General features: G+C 41.8%; 1 protein-coding gene across 3 annotated transcripts in view; it reads left to right on the forward strand.

Moving 5' to 3' along the window:
- ZNF385B (zinc finger protein 385B) overlaps nt 1-16,991 on the forward strand; it is a 782,871-nt gene that overhangs the window by 304,335 nt on the left and 461,545 nt on the right. The window contains exon 1 of one of the 3 annotated variants that reach the window (XM_077272604.1): nt 15,110-15,669. The exons of the other annotated variants lie outside the window; for them this stretch is intronic. Within the exon in view, the coding sequence (XP_077128719.1) occupies nt 15,645-15,669 (25 nt within the window). The 5' untranslated portion in view covers nt 15,110-15,644. Of the gene's footprint in view, nt 1-15,109; nt 15,670-16,991 lie in introns of those variants that run through there. 3 annotated transcript variants of the gene reach the window in all.

The raw sequence follows: 16,991 nt of genomic DNA on the forward strand, positions 1-16,991 counted from the left end.
ATTTCCAGTAACTAAATAATACTGTCCTACTGTTATTGAATAAAAACCGCTATACAGGACCCTGTAGTAGATATAAGCTCTACACAAGTGTGCTGCAGATTATATCAGTTTAATACAGTTTAGGCTACTTTCACACTAGGGTCGGTACGGGCCCGTCACCATGCGTCAGGCTGATGTACCGACGTATGCTGTGAAATAAAAGCACAACGGGGGCAGCGGATGCAGTTTTTCAACGCATCCGCTGCCCCAATGTAATGTCCGGGGAGGAGGGGGCGGAGTTCCAGCCACGCATGCGCCGTCGGAAATGGCGGACACGACGCACCAAAAAACGTTACATGTAACTTTTTTTGTGCCGACGGTCCGCCAAAACACGACGCATCCATCGCACGACGGATGCGACGTGTGGCAATCCGTCGTAATGCGTCGCTAATGAAAGTCAATGGAGAAAAAACGCATCCTGCAGGCAACTTTGCAGGATGCGTTTTTGCTCCAAAACGACGCATTGCGACGTGCGTCGAACGACGTTAGTGTGAAAGTAGCCTTAATGACATAGACTCATAGGTGATGTCTTCTTTAAATGTAACCATTTACTTTCCCTTTTCTTCTCCATCTGCCTCAGATCTCCACAACACCTTCTCCTGTTGGCAACTCATCTCTACATAGCCTTCTGCGCAGAAATCTTTGAATCCTCGCTGACCATCACCTTCCCTATGTATCCCCACAATGTGCACATAATCCACATCCCCTATACTGAACCTGTGGCTTCTCCTGGTGCCCCAATAAGCACAATTTCTCACAAAAGGAGGCAAACCAATGCCACAGAAGATAATAGTGCCTAACAAATTAATAGTGTCTATATTTGCGTCCAACACATATATAGTGTCCCTTTTTGTTCCCCTATTCTTAACTGTGGTATATATGTTTTCTTTTACACTGCCCTGTCCATTACCTCTTATTCTATTACAATGCATTTTGTACAACAAAATAATTTCCAATAAGAAATGTTTGATATACATACAGAAAGCAAAATGTCTCAGCAGGCTGCAGCATAGGTGTGCGTGTCCAGTTATCAAATTGGACTAGTAAAACAGGTGTGCAAAAACATACATGTACAGTTAAATAATAAATATCTAATTTTTTTTTTAACAAAATTAAAGATAAGGTAATTATACATCCACAAAGCTGTTACCTGCAATAGGAAACTGTACAGGTGTGGTGAGTTTGGAAATAAAAGTTGACAAGTAAAACAGAATATTGCTTGCAACACGCACACTTTGACAGTTTACAGTTAAATGACACTGATTTCAGATTTTTTCCTCTGTAAGAAATATTGTCCCGGTTTGCTGCTGCTTTCTGGTACATTAAGAATGAAGAACCAATGTATAATTATAATTCAGATGCCAGCTATACCATGTCACTGATCAATCTGGCACTGGTGCTGATGGCTGTTCTGTCTCTTTCTCCCCATCAGTTGAATCTCTGTACTATTCACAAACTATTATTCCAGTCTTCTTTTCTGCTGCAGTTGTGCCATACATTACTATCTGGAATATTTTTCCAATGTTTTAGGGCATTTTCTTCCTATCTCTATTGCTGATCTGTGAGTTCTGGCATCCTCTCACTATTCTAAATCACCCTGAAATGGCAGCTGCATTCTCTGCCTTAACTTTTATACAGGCTACAATAGTCTACCCTAATTTTCTGGCTATGTTATGTGGTGTACTATCGGGAAGCCTGACTAGTCATGCTTGAGGTCATATGAGTCTTCTGCAGCTGATGTAATCTTCTACAATGTGTAGGATGGCGATGAGCATTTTTTTGGTGGGTTGAATGGCAAATTGTTAAAACTACAGGACCTACAAATTTCATAGGATTTAACATGAATTTAAGCTGCATCAAATTGTTTTGCTCATTTGTAACATCTACCCAAAAATAACGTTCCTTAGTGACCTCCTCACATAAATAGTGCCCCTTTACTGCCCCTATTCAATATTAGTACATCTTTAGTGCCCCCACAGTATAAAAAATGCCCCTTTCACAATTAAAATACCACCTTCCTGTCCTTTCACAGTAAAATGCTTCTCTATATCTAGTTTCCCAGTCACTTAATGCTGATGGTTTAGCGTTGCGACTCACAACAAGCCCATGCTGATATTGTGTTAGTCCATTGGATCTGGCTGCAAACTCAATTTTTGTCAACCGAGGATTCCCTGTTGCCGAAGATCAGGGTACATTTGACAATAGTCACACCTTGCTTTAAATGAGAGCAGCACAGCATTAGGAGTCTGAAAGGGAATGTAAGGGTTACCGCCATTACATATGAAAGAGCAAGGGGCAAATGTCTTTTGGCTCCACCATTGTGTTCCACTATGTCTGCCTCCTCTTGATGGGTTTAACTATCAACCCTACTTTTATATGACCCGGCTAAGTGACAATAAAGCAATTACGCCATGAAAATCTTTCTTGTGATATCTCTTTTTTCTATATTATTAGAGAACGTACACTGAAAGAAACACCATCCATTAATAAAAAATATTGTTTTTATGGCAATACAATTAGATGACAAAAAACAACATTACTAAAATGCTGCTAGTTGCTCTCGTAGAACTAATGTGACTACTCGGAAATAAGCACAGTCATTTCAGAATGACGACGTGGGATCCAGCAGCATTAATCATCCGCTTTAATTTGATCTGATCACGAAGGATGTGTTTCTCAGACAGCAGACTTGTGGATACTCGCATCACATACATTTTTCACTGAGAGGATTCTCTGGGAGCATGCGGTAAGATTCCCACTAGATTTGGCCTCGCTCAATACACTAGGCTGTGCTCATCTAGTCGTCGTGGGACCGTATTTATTCAGATCACATCCTTGCCCCCGGCACCAGAGAATCATTACAGTGCGCAGTGCGCGCGATATGAGTCTGCAGCTACATAGACTGACTGCAGACTTAAAGCTTAAGAACAGACAACCCCTTGAATATCCTAATTCCTCATTTTTTTATATCTGATGGACTGGTCTAATTACACCTATGATATTTTATGACAAGTGGAAAGCAAGTTTACTTCTATAGTAGACTGCAGATGAGTGAATCTTTTAAAATCCAAATTTGCCGGATTCAACAAATTTCTCCAAGAAATCCGGTTTGCAGCGATTAGATTTTTTACAAATCGAAGGAATTCCAAAGTCTCTGAATGCTCTGAAAAATATGTAGGAACAGTTTTTTAACATATCCAATTGTGAAATGTATTATTATTCAAAGATCTAGTGATTAAAATGATGATTAAAATTACCTTTGTTTGTGTGGGAAACCTCTTTAAGGTTCCAATAGTTGGTAATAAATGGACATACATACAGCCGTGAAGAAAAAACTGAGTGGAGCTGGCAGAGGTACTGTATTTCAGCTCTTTCAAGATGTCTCTACCACTATGTCACTGCGTTCAGCCTTCTGATGAACAGAAGTTAGTGGCATATCATACCAGTATGCCACCAATGTTGATGGTGTCCATTGTACTTATGTGATGTAGAGTCTTATTACGTAAGGCCAGGACCTCAGGGGGCAAATTTACTTACTGCTGAGCTGCAGTTACTGGCATAAAAAAGAGTTGCAAAAAAGAACGCTGTGACAGCGGTGATGGTATTCCATCTCCCAGTGCTTGCATAACATTGTTATGTCATGCAATCCCAGTGCTCAATCAGCGCTGGCTTCCCTCTCCCCCTCCTTTTGACGAATCACATACCAAGATAAAGTGACTGGTCAGCTGGAGCTCTGGCTTCCTCTTGGGGTCTGATTCAGCAGGGAGAATGAAGCCAAGGCAGGGATCGCATGACATAGCAAGCCCCGGAAGAGCGAGTTCCATCACCACTGTAACGGAGCAGGCATCGCAGGTGAGTGTAATGGTAAGTTCACACTACACGTTATTTCAGTATTTTTTTACTGCACCAAAACCTGATCTCTTGGCAGGAAAAAAACATGTTTTCCTTGCTTTTTTTGCAGGGTTTTTTATGCTTTTTTCTGGTGGTTTTGGCATGCTAAATTTGTCTCTTGTGCATGCTGATAAAATTTAGTGTTGAAAAAAAAAAGTCATACTCCATAGGATCAGGTTTTGGCACTGAAAACGCAGCAAAACTTGATACCTGCCTTTTTGGTGCATTTTGTCACCACCCGTTCAAGTCAATGGGGGGGGGGGGGATGCTTAAAAAATGCTGAAAGAACATGACATGCTCTATGTCCAAAAAACAGTGCAAAGCACAAAATACCACATTCCCATGGAATCCTATGGGATTCCGCAGTTGCTGTGCCCATGCTGTGGATTTTCACACTGCAGAATCGCATAGCAGTAAAATCTGCAGCATGTTCATTATTTCTGCAGGTGATTCCGCAGCCATAGGATTGCATTGAAATGCTCACTTTATGCATGTGGCTATGCCCACCATGCGTAAGGCCCTTGGGAAAAATATTTCTGTAAAAAAAAATAATTAAAATAAAAAAATATTGATATACTTACCTTCCAATGGCCCCCAGAGTCCTCCGGCCACTCAGCGGTGCACGCGGCGGCTTCCGTTCCCAGGGATGCATAGGCAGCATCAATAGTAAAAAGTTGGTCTCACTTGTCAAGCACTATGCTTGACAAGTGTGACCAACCTGTCAATCACTTTTCCAAGCGATGCTTCAGATCACTTGGAAAGCACAAGCATTCTGCAAGCTAAAATCGCTTGCCAAACGCTTGCGGGAAAAGGCATGCGAATTCCGCATGCGATTTACCAGTGGCAGGGAGTTGCGGAAATGCTGCGGACATTTCCGCAGCATTTCTGCAACGTGGGCACATAGCCTTAGGTTGCCTATAAAACAGATGGGCAGGAGGCTCACCTTCATTTAATATACTAGATGGTGGCAGTGGTGTATCTAGGGGGGGGGGCAGCTGGGGCCGCAGCTGGCAGGGGGGCACAGTCGGGCCGCCTAATGTGGTGGTCCGCAGTGTCTCCCCTGGCAGCTGCATTCTGCCACCCCCCGGACTGGGAGTCAGCTGTTCTCTGTGACGACTGTCAAGCTGACAGCCGGCACAGTGAAGCTGCAGCGCACCGGCTCCCAGTATTCAATTGTACTCGTATCTTAAAGACACGAGTACAATTGAAGATCTGACTTCAGTAACTAGAACGGAGGTGATTTCGGGAGGTAATGATGTCACAGGAAGGGGCGGGGCCTCCTTCAGTCCAGTGAAGACACCATACCAGGAAGCTGCTGAGGCTGCTAGAGGACTGAGGGTCTGCAGCATGGAGCCGTGTGAGGAGAGGACCAAGGTGTGTGGGGAATGGGGGGATGATGATGAGGGGCTGTGTAGTGGATGATAAGAGGCTGTGTGGGGAATGGGGGGATGATGATGAGGGGCTGTGTAGTGGATGATAAGAGGCTGTGTGGGAAATGGGGGGATGATGAGGGGCTGTGTGGGGAATGGGGATGATGAAGGGCTGTGTGGGGAATGGGGGGATGATGAGGGGCTGTGCGGAGAAGGGGGGGATGATGAGTGGCTGTGTGGGAGAAGGGGTGATGATGAGGGGCTTTGGGGTAGAAGGGGGGTGATGAGGGGCTGTATGGGGTGATGGGGGACTGTGTGGGGAATGGGAGGGATGAGAGGCTGTGTGGGTGATGATGAGGGCCTGTGTGGGGAATGGGGGGGTGATGAGGGGCTCTGTAGAGAAGAAGGGTGATGAGGGCCTTTGTGGGGAATGGGGGGATGATGAGGGTCTGTATGGGGGATAATCAGGGCCTGTGGGGAATGGGGGGATGATGAAGGGCTGTGGGGAATGGGGGGCTGTATGGGGAATGGGGGGATGATGGGGGAGTGATGAGGGGCTGTGTGGGGAATGGGAGGATGATGAGGGGCTGTGTGGGGGTGATTAGGGGCAGATGGGGTTGATGAGGGGCTGTGGGGGGATGAGGAGATGGGGTGATGAGGGACTGTGTGAGGAATGGGGGATTTATTGTGTGGGGAAAATTGGAGTGAGGATGGGCGATTTAATGTGTGTGGGGAGATTTGGAGTGGAGATGGGGGATTTAATGTGTGGGGGAGTTTTGAGGACACAAAATGAAGAGCAAAGGGGGAGATGGGGGCATATATGAGGAAACAGTAAGGGGGGAATGAGGGCATGTATGAGGAAACATGTATGAGGGTGATGGGATGTGTGCAGACACAGTATGGGGAGTCAGGTGAGCAGGCAGTATAGAAAGTGGGGGGTAAATATTTGAGGAGACAGTATAGTGAAAAGGAGGGATGTGAGAGGAGACAGTATGAGGAAGGAGGGGAATAGTGTGAGGAGACAGTATGGGGGGAGAAAAGTGAGGCGTAGCATGGAGGGACAGTGTAAGGGCACAGCCAGGAGGGGACAGTATACCAAGGAGGGGGAGTGTGATGAGAGAGTACAGTATAAATACTGGGCCCTATAGGGGGGACACAGTGTGAGAGGACAGTATGAAGAGGGGGCCGGTATGGAAAGGAGAGGTCAGTGTGAAGAGCATTTACCATAAGAAGGACAATGTGTGGGGGTCATATTTTGTGGAGACAGTAATAATGAAGGGCAATTTTTTATTTAGGAGCATTATAACTTCTATCTTTAAGGGCGTCATGTGGAGATTTTCTGCAAAGGAACGGAGAAGATGGAAGTCTGCAGAGATGGCTGTGGATGAGAAAACTCATCATGGGGTCTGGACAAGATGAAGAAAGGAAGGATAATGACTCCAGAGATGACGTCATCTATAAGGTACCTGGATGTAAATGTTATTTGTGATACTAACTCATGTTTTTATTTATGTTAGGAGCATTAAAGAGGATGTCCAGGTTTTAATGAGTCTGCAGTTATTCTTTGTGACTGCAGACTTCTGAGTTCACACAGTGCGCACTGCACGCTGTCAGGATTCTCTCATGCCAGTGATTTTACATACGTGTGGCACATGCTGACTAGACATGTGTGGCCTCACTTAATGAAAATGAACTGAGCGAGACCGGGCACGTCTAGTCGAAATGGGGCCAGAAGTATACAAATCACATGCTTGTGCTGACATGACTGTCCACCGGCAAGGAAGAATCATTAAAGTGTGCAGTGCATTAGTTGTGAGAATTCAGAAGCCTGCGATGTCAGGATTCAGCTCTGCAGGTTCCAGTAGTCATCACATGGACACTTCACTCATATGCGATTTTCATACTTGTTGTCCTGTGACAACGAGCTTCTCTTCTGCTTCTCTCAGTTTTTCATTGAACATTGAGAGCATTAGGGAGAGGAGCTCATCGGTACATGACTAAGTGTGAAAATCGCATGTGACTCAACTAAATGATAACAACTTAAATATCAAGGTTACTTACAAATATGGTAGGGAAGTTGAATTTCTGGATCTCTTTATTAAAGCTGATCAAGATGGTTGTCTTGTAACAAATTTGTATAGAAAATCTACAGCCACAAATTCTTTTTTGCACGCAACCTCATCCCACCCATCCTCAACCATCAGGGGCATTCCGATCGGCCAGTTCCTTCGAGCCAAAAGGATTTGCACTAACCCTATGGATTTTGATGCTCAGGCCAGGGATCTGGCCGATCGCTTTGAGGAAAGGGGTTATAGCAAAAAAAGCATCAGAAGGGGTTACCAAAGGGCTGTAAACAAACCTAGACAAGATTTATTATACGGACAAACCAACAAAACCAAAAATAACGACTCTATGCAGGCGAGACTAATTACAACTTACCACAATAAATGGTATCAATTTAGGGATGTTATCAACAAACACTGGCAAATATTGTTTACAGACCCTATATTGAAAAAGTTTCTTCCTACTAAGCCATTAATAACAGCCAGTAGATCCAGAAATTTGGCCGACACCTTGGTGCACAGTTTTTACAACCCCACTGACTCTAATAGGAATACTAGAGTCAGCCCCAATGCTGGGTTTCATCCTTGCGGGCTATGTAAGGCTTGCGCCAATACTATCAGGACATCAACATTTGTCAATTTTGATGGCTCAAAAAGATATGATATTAGGAAGTATATCAACTGCTCCACTAAAGGAGTGATTTACCATGCCACTTGCCCTTGTGGCAAGATTTATATTGGGCTCACCACCCGAGAGCTCAAAGTCCGGATCAGGGAACATTGTAGGGACATCCAAAAGGCCAAAACAATAGAAGATGTAACAGTGCTCAAAACATTACCCCGCCACTTCAAGATCTATCATAAATGTAGTACTGTGGGCCTTATAATAAGGGGTATTGACTCTGTATCAATGGGCATACGTGGTGGTGATCTTTGGCGACTCCTGGCGCAAACTGAAAGCCGCTGGATTTATAGACTGGGCACCATGGCTCCACAGGGCTTAAATGAGAATTTAGGCTTTGGGTCCATCCTATAGGTAGTTTTGTCATCCAGTATGTATTATACTATTGAATATGTCTCCTATCAGATACTGTTTTATGGGAATGGGTTCTGTTTTTAATTATCCAATGTTTTTATTTTAACCATTAATTATTCTGTATGTTTGTTTATCTCAATAGTACACCCCAGCTCCACAATTTTTATCTTTGGTCCAATTGCCTTGTTCGAGCAAGTTGGCGGAATGAATTCGTATGCTTCATGTCCGAATGTACATCCAACAGCCCTACAAAGATTAATCTTATATGTTGGGTCATTATTTTAATTTTCTTTTGTATGTTTCACAATCTATTGTTAATTTAATTATATGCAATATTGTATGTATTTGATTTGTCACTAATGGTGTGATATTGTTTATAATTAAGTGTTAGGATGACTGTTGCATTTATTATTACAATCTCTTTATGTGACAGTGATTAATCATCATAGCCTTAGGCACTGTCACTTTCACGTTATATGGATACCAGTAGTACGCATGCACCTTTGCGCCGCGAGCAGATCATTCTACTGCTGATACAGACTATACCTGTGACCTACCCGTTAACATCGGGTTAGTGCGCAGGTCCGGTCACCATCGGCAGTGGAATAGGTCACTTTACTTGCGGCGCCGACAGCGCATGCGCCGTTAATACTGGGTTCATCTGGTATTTTTTACACAATATGGCGATCACAGCCTATTATTATGGCAATATTATTATCGCAATTCCTTTTCTAATTCAGCACATGGTTTTGCGTACTTTTAACAAAATATTTGCGGTTTGTTTATTATCCACTGTTGATCACTTCCGGTCCGGCACCTTCTATAATATATTCATGTAGAATTGTATTTTACATGTATTGTCACTATATTATGGGCTGAACGTCAGCACGTATGCCCACAATTGATAGCTCTTATACCCACACATTCTGATCCAGCAGTACAATTTGTATTGGTGTCTGTTCAGTTTCCGCTCCATGTGTAGTAACACTCGTCACAGCATATTGGATCATGTGGGCTCTTAACAATCTGATTGGCTGGGGTTTACATAAAACACTCCCATTTCCCTCTAACACTGCATGCCCCCGGAAGAAGAATATACATCGAAATGCGCGTAGGGGTTCTCAGGTCCGGTGTCTTCTATCCTGGTAACTATGCTACAGGTTTCAGTTCTTTTAGTGTGCAGCCTTTATACCGCATGCAGAGGACTTTGGTGTGCTATGCTACAACACTATTGTTAGATCTGACACAGGTTCCTCTATAGTACCTCCTGTCAGTACATTTGCACTCTATTACAGGGAGCCTTTATACCGCATGCAGAGGACTTTGGTCTGCTAAGCTACAATACTATTGCTAGATCTCTGACACAGGTTCCTCTATAGTACCTCCTGTCAGCACATTTGCACTTTATTACAGGGAGGCTGAGCAGATCAGTCCAATAAGTTTGATATCGGTATTTGACTTTGAAGTATCTGAGGCATATCAGTGGCTAATTATATGTATGGGTACACCATAGATTTTTTTCTAATCATGTGTGGTATCGTTATAAAATAAAAAATAAAAAATAACCCACAGTTATATAGGTCTTGTGTTACTAAGTGTGAAAATCGCATGTGTCCTTGGGGGGGGGGGGGGGGGGGGTTTGGCGCTAAACTGAATTCTTGCCCCAGGTGTCAGAAACCCTAGATACACCTCTGGATGGTGGCCCGATTCTAACGCATTGGGTATTCTAGAATATGTATGTCGCGCTTAGCACAGCCACGTAGTATATAGCACAGCTACGTAGTATATAACACAGCCACGTAGTATTTAACACAGCAACGTAGTATATATCACAGACAGCCATGTAGTATATAGCACAGCCACATAGTATATAGCAGCCACGTAGTATATAATACAGCCCACGTAAATATATAGCACAGCCCACGTAATATATAGCACAGCCCATGCAGTATATAACACAGGCCACATAGTATATAACACAGCCCATGTAGTATATAACACTGCCCATCTACTATATAATTGTCTAAGGGGTACTTCCGTCTGTCCTTCTGTCTGTAACGGTTATTCGTTCGCTGATTGGTCTCGGCAGCTGCTTGTCATGGCTGCCGCGACCAATCAGCGACGCGCACAGTCCGGAAGAAAATGGCCGCTCTTTACTCCCCGCACTCCCTGCCCGGCGCCCACATACACCCCTCCAGTCTGCCCTCACACAGGGTTAATGGCGGCGGTAACGAACCGCGTTATGCCGCAGTGTAATGCAGTCTGTTACCGCAGCTATTAACCCTGTGTGACCAACTTTTTACTATTCATGCTGCCTATGCGGCATGAATAGTAAAACCATCTAATGTTAAAAATAATTAAAAAAATTAAAAATCGTTATATACTCACCGTCCGTCGGCCCCCTGATCGACAACAGGCCTTTCCCGGTCGCGACGCTCTGCTGTCCACTCCATGCTGCGATCTTGCGAGATGATGACGTAGCGGTCTCGCGAGACCGCTACGTCATCATCTCGCGAGACCGCAATGCACTCTTGGGACCGGAGCGCACCAGCAGCGACGGTAACCGCTTCGCCGGAAGGTGAGTATATAACTCTTTTTTATTTTATTTCTTTTTTTAACAGGCATATGATGCCCTTTTTAAGCTGTGTCATACGTGGATGGGCAATATACTACATAGCTGGGCAATATACTATGTGGCTCTGCTGTATACTACGTCCCTGGGCAATATACTACGTAACTGGGCAATATGCTATGTGGCTCTGCTGTATACTACGTCCCTGGGCAATATACTACGTTGCTTGCCAATATACTATGTGGCTGGGCAATATACTACGTGGCTGGGCAATATACTACGTGGCTGGGCAATATACTACGTGGCTGGGCAATATACTACGTGGCTGGGCAATATACTACGTGGCTGGGCAATATACTACGCGGACATACATATTCTAGAATACCCGATGCGTTAGAATCGGGCAACCATCTAGTGTAGTATATAGCAGCCAGGCAGTATATAACACAGCCCACGTAATATATAGCACAGCTCACGTAGTATATAACACAGCCCACGTAGTAGATAACACAGGCCATGCAGTATATAACACAGCCCATGCAGTATATAACACAGCCCACACAGTATATAAAACAGCCAATGTAGTATATAGCAGTGTGGGCACCATATCTCTGTTAAAAAAAAAAAAAAAAAAAAGTTATATACTCACCCTCCGGCGTCCACCGAAGCTGTCTCGATGCGCGCGATGCTGCCGCCAGCTTCCATTCCCAGTGATGCATTGCAAAATTACCCAGATGACTTAGCGGTCTCGTAAGACCGCTAAGTCATCTGGGTAATTTCGCAATGCATCACTGGGAACGGAAGCTGGCGGCAGCATCGCGCGCATCGGTGGACGGCGGAAGGTGAGAATAGCACAATTTAGCACAATTTTTTTTTTTTTTAATTATTTTTAACATTATATCTTTTTACTATTGATGCTGCATAGGCAGCATCAATAGTAAAAAGTTGGTCCAGGATGGGGCCACACACTGGCACTGACTGGAGGGGAGTAGGGAGGGGGAACTGACTGGAGGAGAGTAGGGAGGGGCCAATTCGCGACCGAACTAAGCCTGTAGCTGATTGGTCGCGGCCAGCTGGCCGTGACCAATCAACAACGCAGGATTTCCACGACAGACAGACAGACAAACAGACGGAAGTACCCCTTAGACAATTATATAGATAGATGTCATATGTGTAACTTTATGAGACTTTATTTTGCTAGAAAGTTTTAGCATTTAATATGTAAGTTATAGCAAGCACTTAAGATACAGACTTTTTCAACCATCAGAAAAAAAAATCTCGTTTGCGTGGTAGGTTTTTAATTGTGCTTGACAATTAGAATCCAGGCAGGTGATTTCACCTGACATTTGACATTAGGTCTCCTGCTGCTGCTAAACAATTCCATCTATGGCTATTATTATTTTTCTCTGTCAGTGGCTCAAAAATAGTCTCATTGATCATTTGTAAAAGGTACACAATGAAAATAATCAAGTGATCAATCATAAACAAAAGGTTCAGATGACTAAAATGCTTTCTGTAGGAAGACAAAAATATCTCGGCTTCTAGACCCCGAGCTACAATGTAATAATGTGCAAATACTTATATTGTGTGACACTGATGGTTTTATGTAACATAATGAGAATTTCACGCTTCAGAGCAGGTGACTATGCTATGGAGTTCAACAAGCAGAGCAATAATCGAGCAACAATGTATCAATTTATAAAAAAAAGGAACATGATATCACACTCATATGTATTAGGTTGTGCCTTATTTTGAGTTTTGTTAAATTGAAGGTCCATCTCACATCCCAGTTATTACTCTGAATATGTTTGTATCATAATCTTTTATGAGTAAAGTTGCAAAGTGCTTGTAAAAAAAGGCAACGTTGTAATTTACTTATCAAAAATGTTTTTTAGTTTACTGTTTACTGTTTATAGCTTGTTGCCTAAGTTACCGGCCATCCCTGCCATCTAGCAGCAATGACCAAACATGCCCAGTGCTTACAAGCTCTTTACAATAGAGCTTGTAAGCACTACTCTAAGACTGGTCAGAATCGTACTGTTCGCTCCTGATGCTTAACAGCAGTAACCACTGTGCTCTTCAGCATAACAGCATCGAAGATCACATAGTTTGAGCCAGTGACTCAAAGAAGCTGCTGATCTGTATTGGCAGTGCACACCTGAAAAGACATTGTGAAGCAAAATCCTTTAATAGCTTCTTTACACAGTCTTATTTATTGGTGTTTTAAAATGTAGAAAAAAAACCTCCTTGTACAAAAACTAGCGTCTAAAACGCAGCATGCATGTTTTGTTGTGCTTCTATAACTTATAGCATTTTCTAATAGAAGTCTTTTGGGGCACATTTACTTTTCCATTGTTAACTGACCCTGAAGTCTCTCTGTATTCTATGTAATGCAACTTCAGCCTTTTCCTGCCTCCTGCTTGTTATATGTGTCTCCCTATCAGGCCTTACTAGCAGAAGCCAGGAGAGAGTAATATGAAACTTTATAGAAAACAGTTATGGAGTGTATATCTTCAGCTGCATGGGGACAAGGGTTGAGAAAGGGGGAAATAACAGGAGAGGGGTAGGGCTATAGAGGGAAGGTTTAAGGCTGACCTCCTGTCTACAAGAGAGTATGTATGTATAAGACTGATTGCTAGAGTATATAAAGCAACTGCCCCTAATGGAAGGTGGAAGCTACATAGCTATGGAATATTACTGGTGAATTACATTGCAATAAAATGCGCTGAAGTGCTATATTAAATCTATAACTTATTCATAGTAAGCAGAAAATGCCCATGTTTGGATTGAATTTTTCTCATGCACTCCATTGATTTATTAATCATTTTTTATTTTTGAAAAAGTTAAATCCCATTTTTCTGTATAAAGTCTGTAGAGCTATTCATCTGCCACTACCTGGCTCATGTATAATTTCTGTTTTAAACAATTAGCTACATTTATGGAGGATATGTCTGTTTACTCTGTAAAGCAGGCTCAAGAGCTGAGCCTGCTCCACACTGAGCAGGTGGAAGCCTCTCTATACTGCCAGCAGCTGTCAATGTCAACAGCGGCATTTAAGAGCTCATTGAAGGGAGGTGAGGGTCCAGTCTGTGTCTCCCCAGCCAGTGCAGGTACAGTCTTATGAAAAGGCTTAAAAAAAGAAAACAACTATATATATATATATATATATATATATATATATATATATATATATATAACAATTAGATTAAAGTATATATCACAACCTTTTGCTTAAGCGCAAATAGCTAAATGTAAAAAAAATTAAAAAAATTAACATATTTGTTATAGTTCATCAGTGTTGTGATAGACTATATTTACAACAAAGTGACTTATTTTGGTGCAGCTTGATATCATAAATTAGCAAACTGCATAATGGCAAAATAAAATCTATACTCTATAATAAGTACCTTACAGTATGTCCTACATAAGAGCAATGCACCTATTATAATACCCTCTATAGCTCCTAGCACATCTTTTTTCATAAAGTATGGGAAGCTTTCTGTCCATTATTGATTGATGTGAAACCCTTTGTTCCTTCTCAAAAATAAAGTATGCTGTATCTGACATGTCTGATATGTTATTTTTAACTTTGTGTCAGCCAATCAGTTGCTGATAAAGGAAAATGAATTTCCTGTAAAAGCAATCTGCGCCACACTGCCTCCGCAGGAAGAGATGAGTAGCGCAGCTTATTTCCGTGTAATCATCAGGTCCTAACTCCTGATATCACATTTAGACTTTAGTTACATAAATATTAGTATAAGTATATTATACAACCGTAATTGTCAGAATTCCTTACATGACTGAGAGATGTGAATGGGAAATAAATCAGATTTCTTGCTCTTTTCTGAAAAAAAACAAACAATTTCTGAAACTGTTTAAAAACCGATTACTATAAAAGTGGATAAAAGATGGTTTTACTTTAAAGCCTCAATGTGCGTGATGCAAAAACACTACCTGCGCCATTCATATATTACCTATATGATATCCAATAGTAATGATAAAGGTGAATCTTCACAGTAGGATTTTTTATAAAAATATGTACTTTTTTTTTCTCCTAGCCTTCAAAACAATTACTCATCACGGCACAGAATACTGATTATTCTCTGCCTCCACAGTCCGTTATTAAAAGGGGAGAGGGCTATTTTTAAGTGCACAGTTGATAAAGAGGACTCTTTCCATTGTACGCGGTTCGGAGCAGATTTTGCGGAACCTTTCATAATCACACGCCTTTCTATGGCTTGCGTGAATTTGATCACAGGAGCTGATTTCATGCATTGATAATGAAGGCTTAGGTGCCTTTCTTTTTTTTTTTGTTGCCTGCATAATTTCACATCAGGCTTCTGCTGTGACACAGCTCCGTGTGTTTCAGTCTGCATAAAGACACAGGGCTGTAATTGCTTTTTTTTTTTTTTTTTTTGCTTTTCTTTACAAATGACTCAGTGTGCGTTTCTCCTTCTCTAAAATGTTGCCAGCGTGTAGAGGATTTTCAATGAGTGCTGAGATGAAGCAGCGTTGAGGGCGCTCGGAGCTGCATTGATTCGAAACTGTACAGACATACAGATGATCATCGGTGCTTGAGCCAAAGCTCACTAGTTCGAAATATCATATCATTTACCTTTTGGAACGTCCGCTCATCTTACCCGGCTACTAACTAAGCAATAGACTGCAAAAAAATGTGGAGTGGGTTATCACGTCGAGGTAAGCACTCATGTTCTCCTTGCACGTTTTTTCTGGATGTGTGTTTGTTGTGCTGATTGCTATATGATGTATGATGATGATATATAACTTATCTGCAATCCTCCTCTGTAATACGGAGCCTTGAAATATTCTATGTAAGTCACACTTGGAAATCTTCCTTCCACCTGCGCTTGCCTTCTACCTATACCAAATCCCTTTTCTTTAATATTTTATCATTTTATTCCCTGTTGTTATTATGGATTTATTATGTGTTTATATAGTCATTTTTCCATTGTTAGGTTTTTATTACTGTGGTTACTTATTCTATACAAATGGGATCAACCGAGAATAAAATGTAGAATTCGCTTAAGAGATTGAGGATGACTTTGATGGAAAAAAAAACAGGCTGATAACATGGCAATGACAATAACAAGCATCCCAATGGAATATATTGGTTCCAAAAAATATCATAAGAACTACAGGTTGCAATGACATAGAAGACATGCATTCCATCCTATACCTGCCCCATACAAATGCCTATAGAAGTGAGAAATGACTGTATTCAATATGATTCTTTCATTTATCGAAGTTGCAATTTATATCATGCACTGATTATTTTAAGAAATGTAGTGAGTTTGATACCAGCCAACTTTTGGAAAAAAATCTCTTGCGCGATACTAATTTAGTTCCTAACTCTTCTAATAACATAAATAAGGCAAGTGTACAATGGCAGCCACCAGTCAATTATTAGACACAGTGTTGGTATCAATGGAAGAGAAGAGTCTAGAATAATTTCCAATATATACCCCAAACCAATTGTGCTGGCAAATCTCCCAGGTCCCAGAGCCACTATCTTGCTTGAAGCCACAGTGTGCTTTTGAAAGCATGAAATTAGTTTGATACTCAGCACATGGTTTCTCGTTTTACTGCTCTTTTTTATGGTAATGGTCAGTTTATGGTTCGGTGAATGGATTAGACACTTTTGTAGCTGATAGCTCTCGCAAAGATGATTTAAGAGGGATCAAAAATTGTCTTTTTATCTAAAGCCAGGATACTACTTGTCCCATTATAAAGTCATACCTTTATTTTCTAGTATTTTCTTTTCATGTTGATATTTACTACATAGCCCCAGCTTAGGATAAAGGTAGTTGTACCATGGTTTGGGAAATTCAACTTGGTACCTAATGTAATGAATATACAATGAGGATATTGAGACATGACATTCTTCTAAGACTCATTTCTGAGCTACCAATAGACCATTCATAGCTCTATTCTTAATAAATATGGGCAAATTCCAAAAGGCATTATACTTGTTCCGTAAAAGAAGTCACTATTGTCCATCT

This window comes from Ranitomeya variabilis, chromosome 7, assembly GCF_051348905.1.
Source record: "Ranitomeya variabilis isolate aRanVar5 chromosome 7, aRanVar5.hap1, whole genome shotgun sequence".
Lineage (NCBI taxonomy): Eukaryota > Metazoa > Chordata > Amphibia > Anura > Dendrobatidae > Ranitomeya > Ranitomeya variabilis.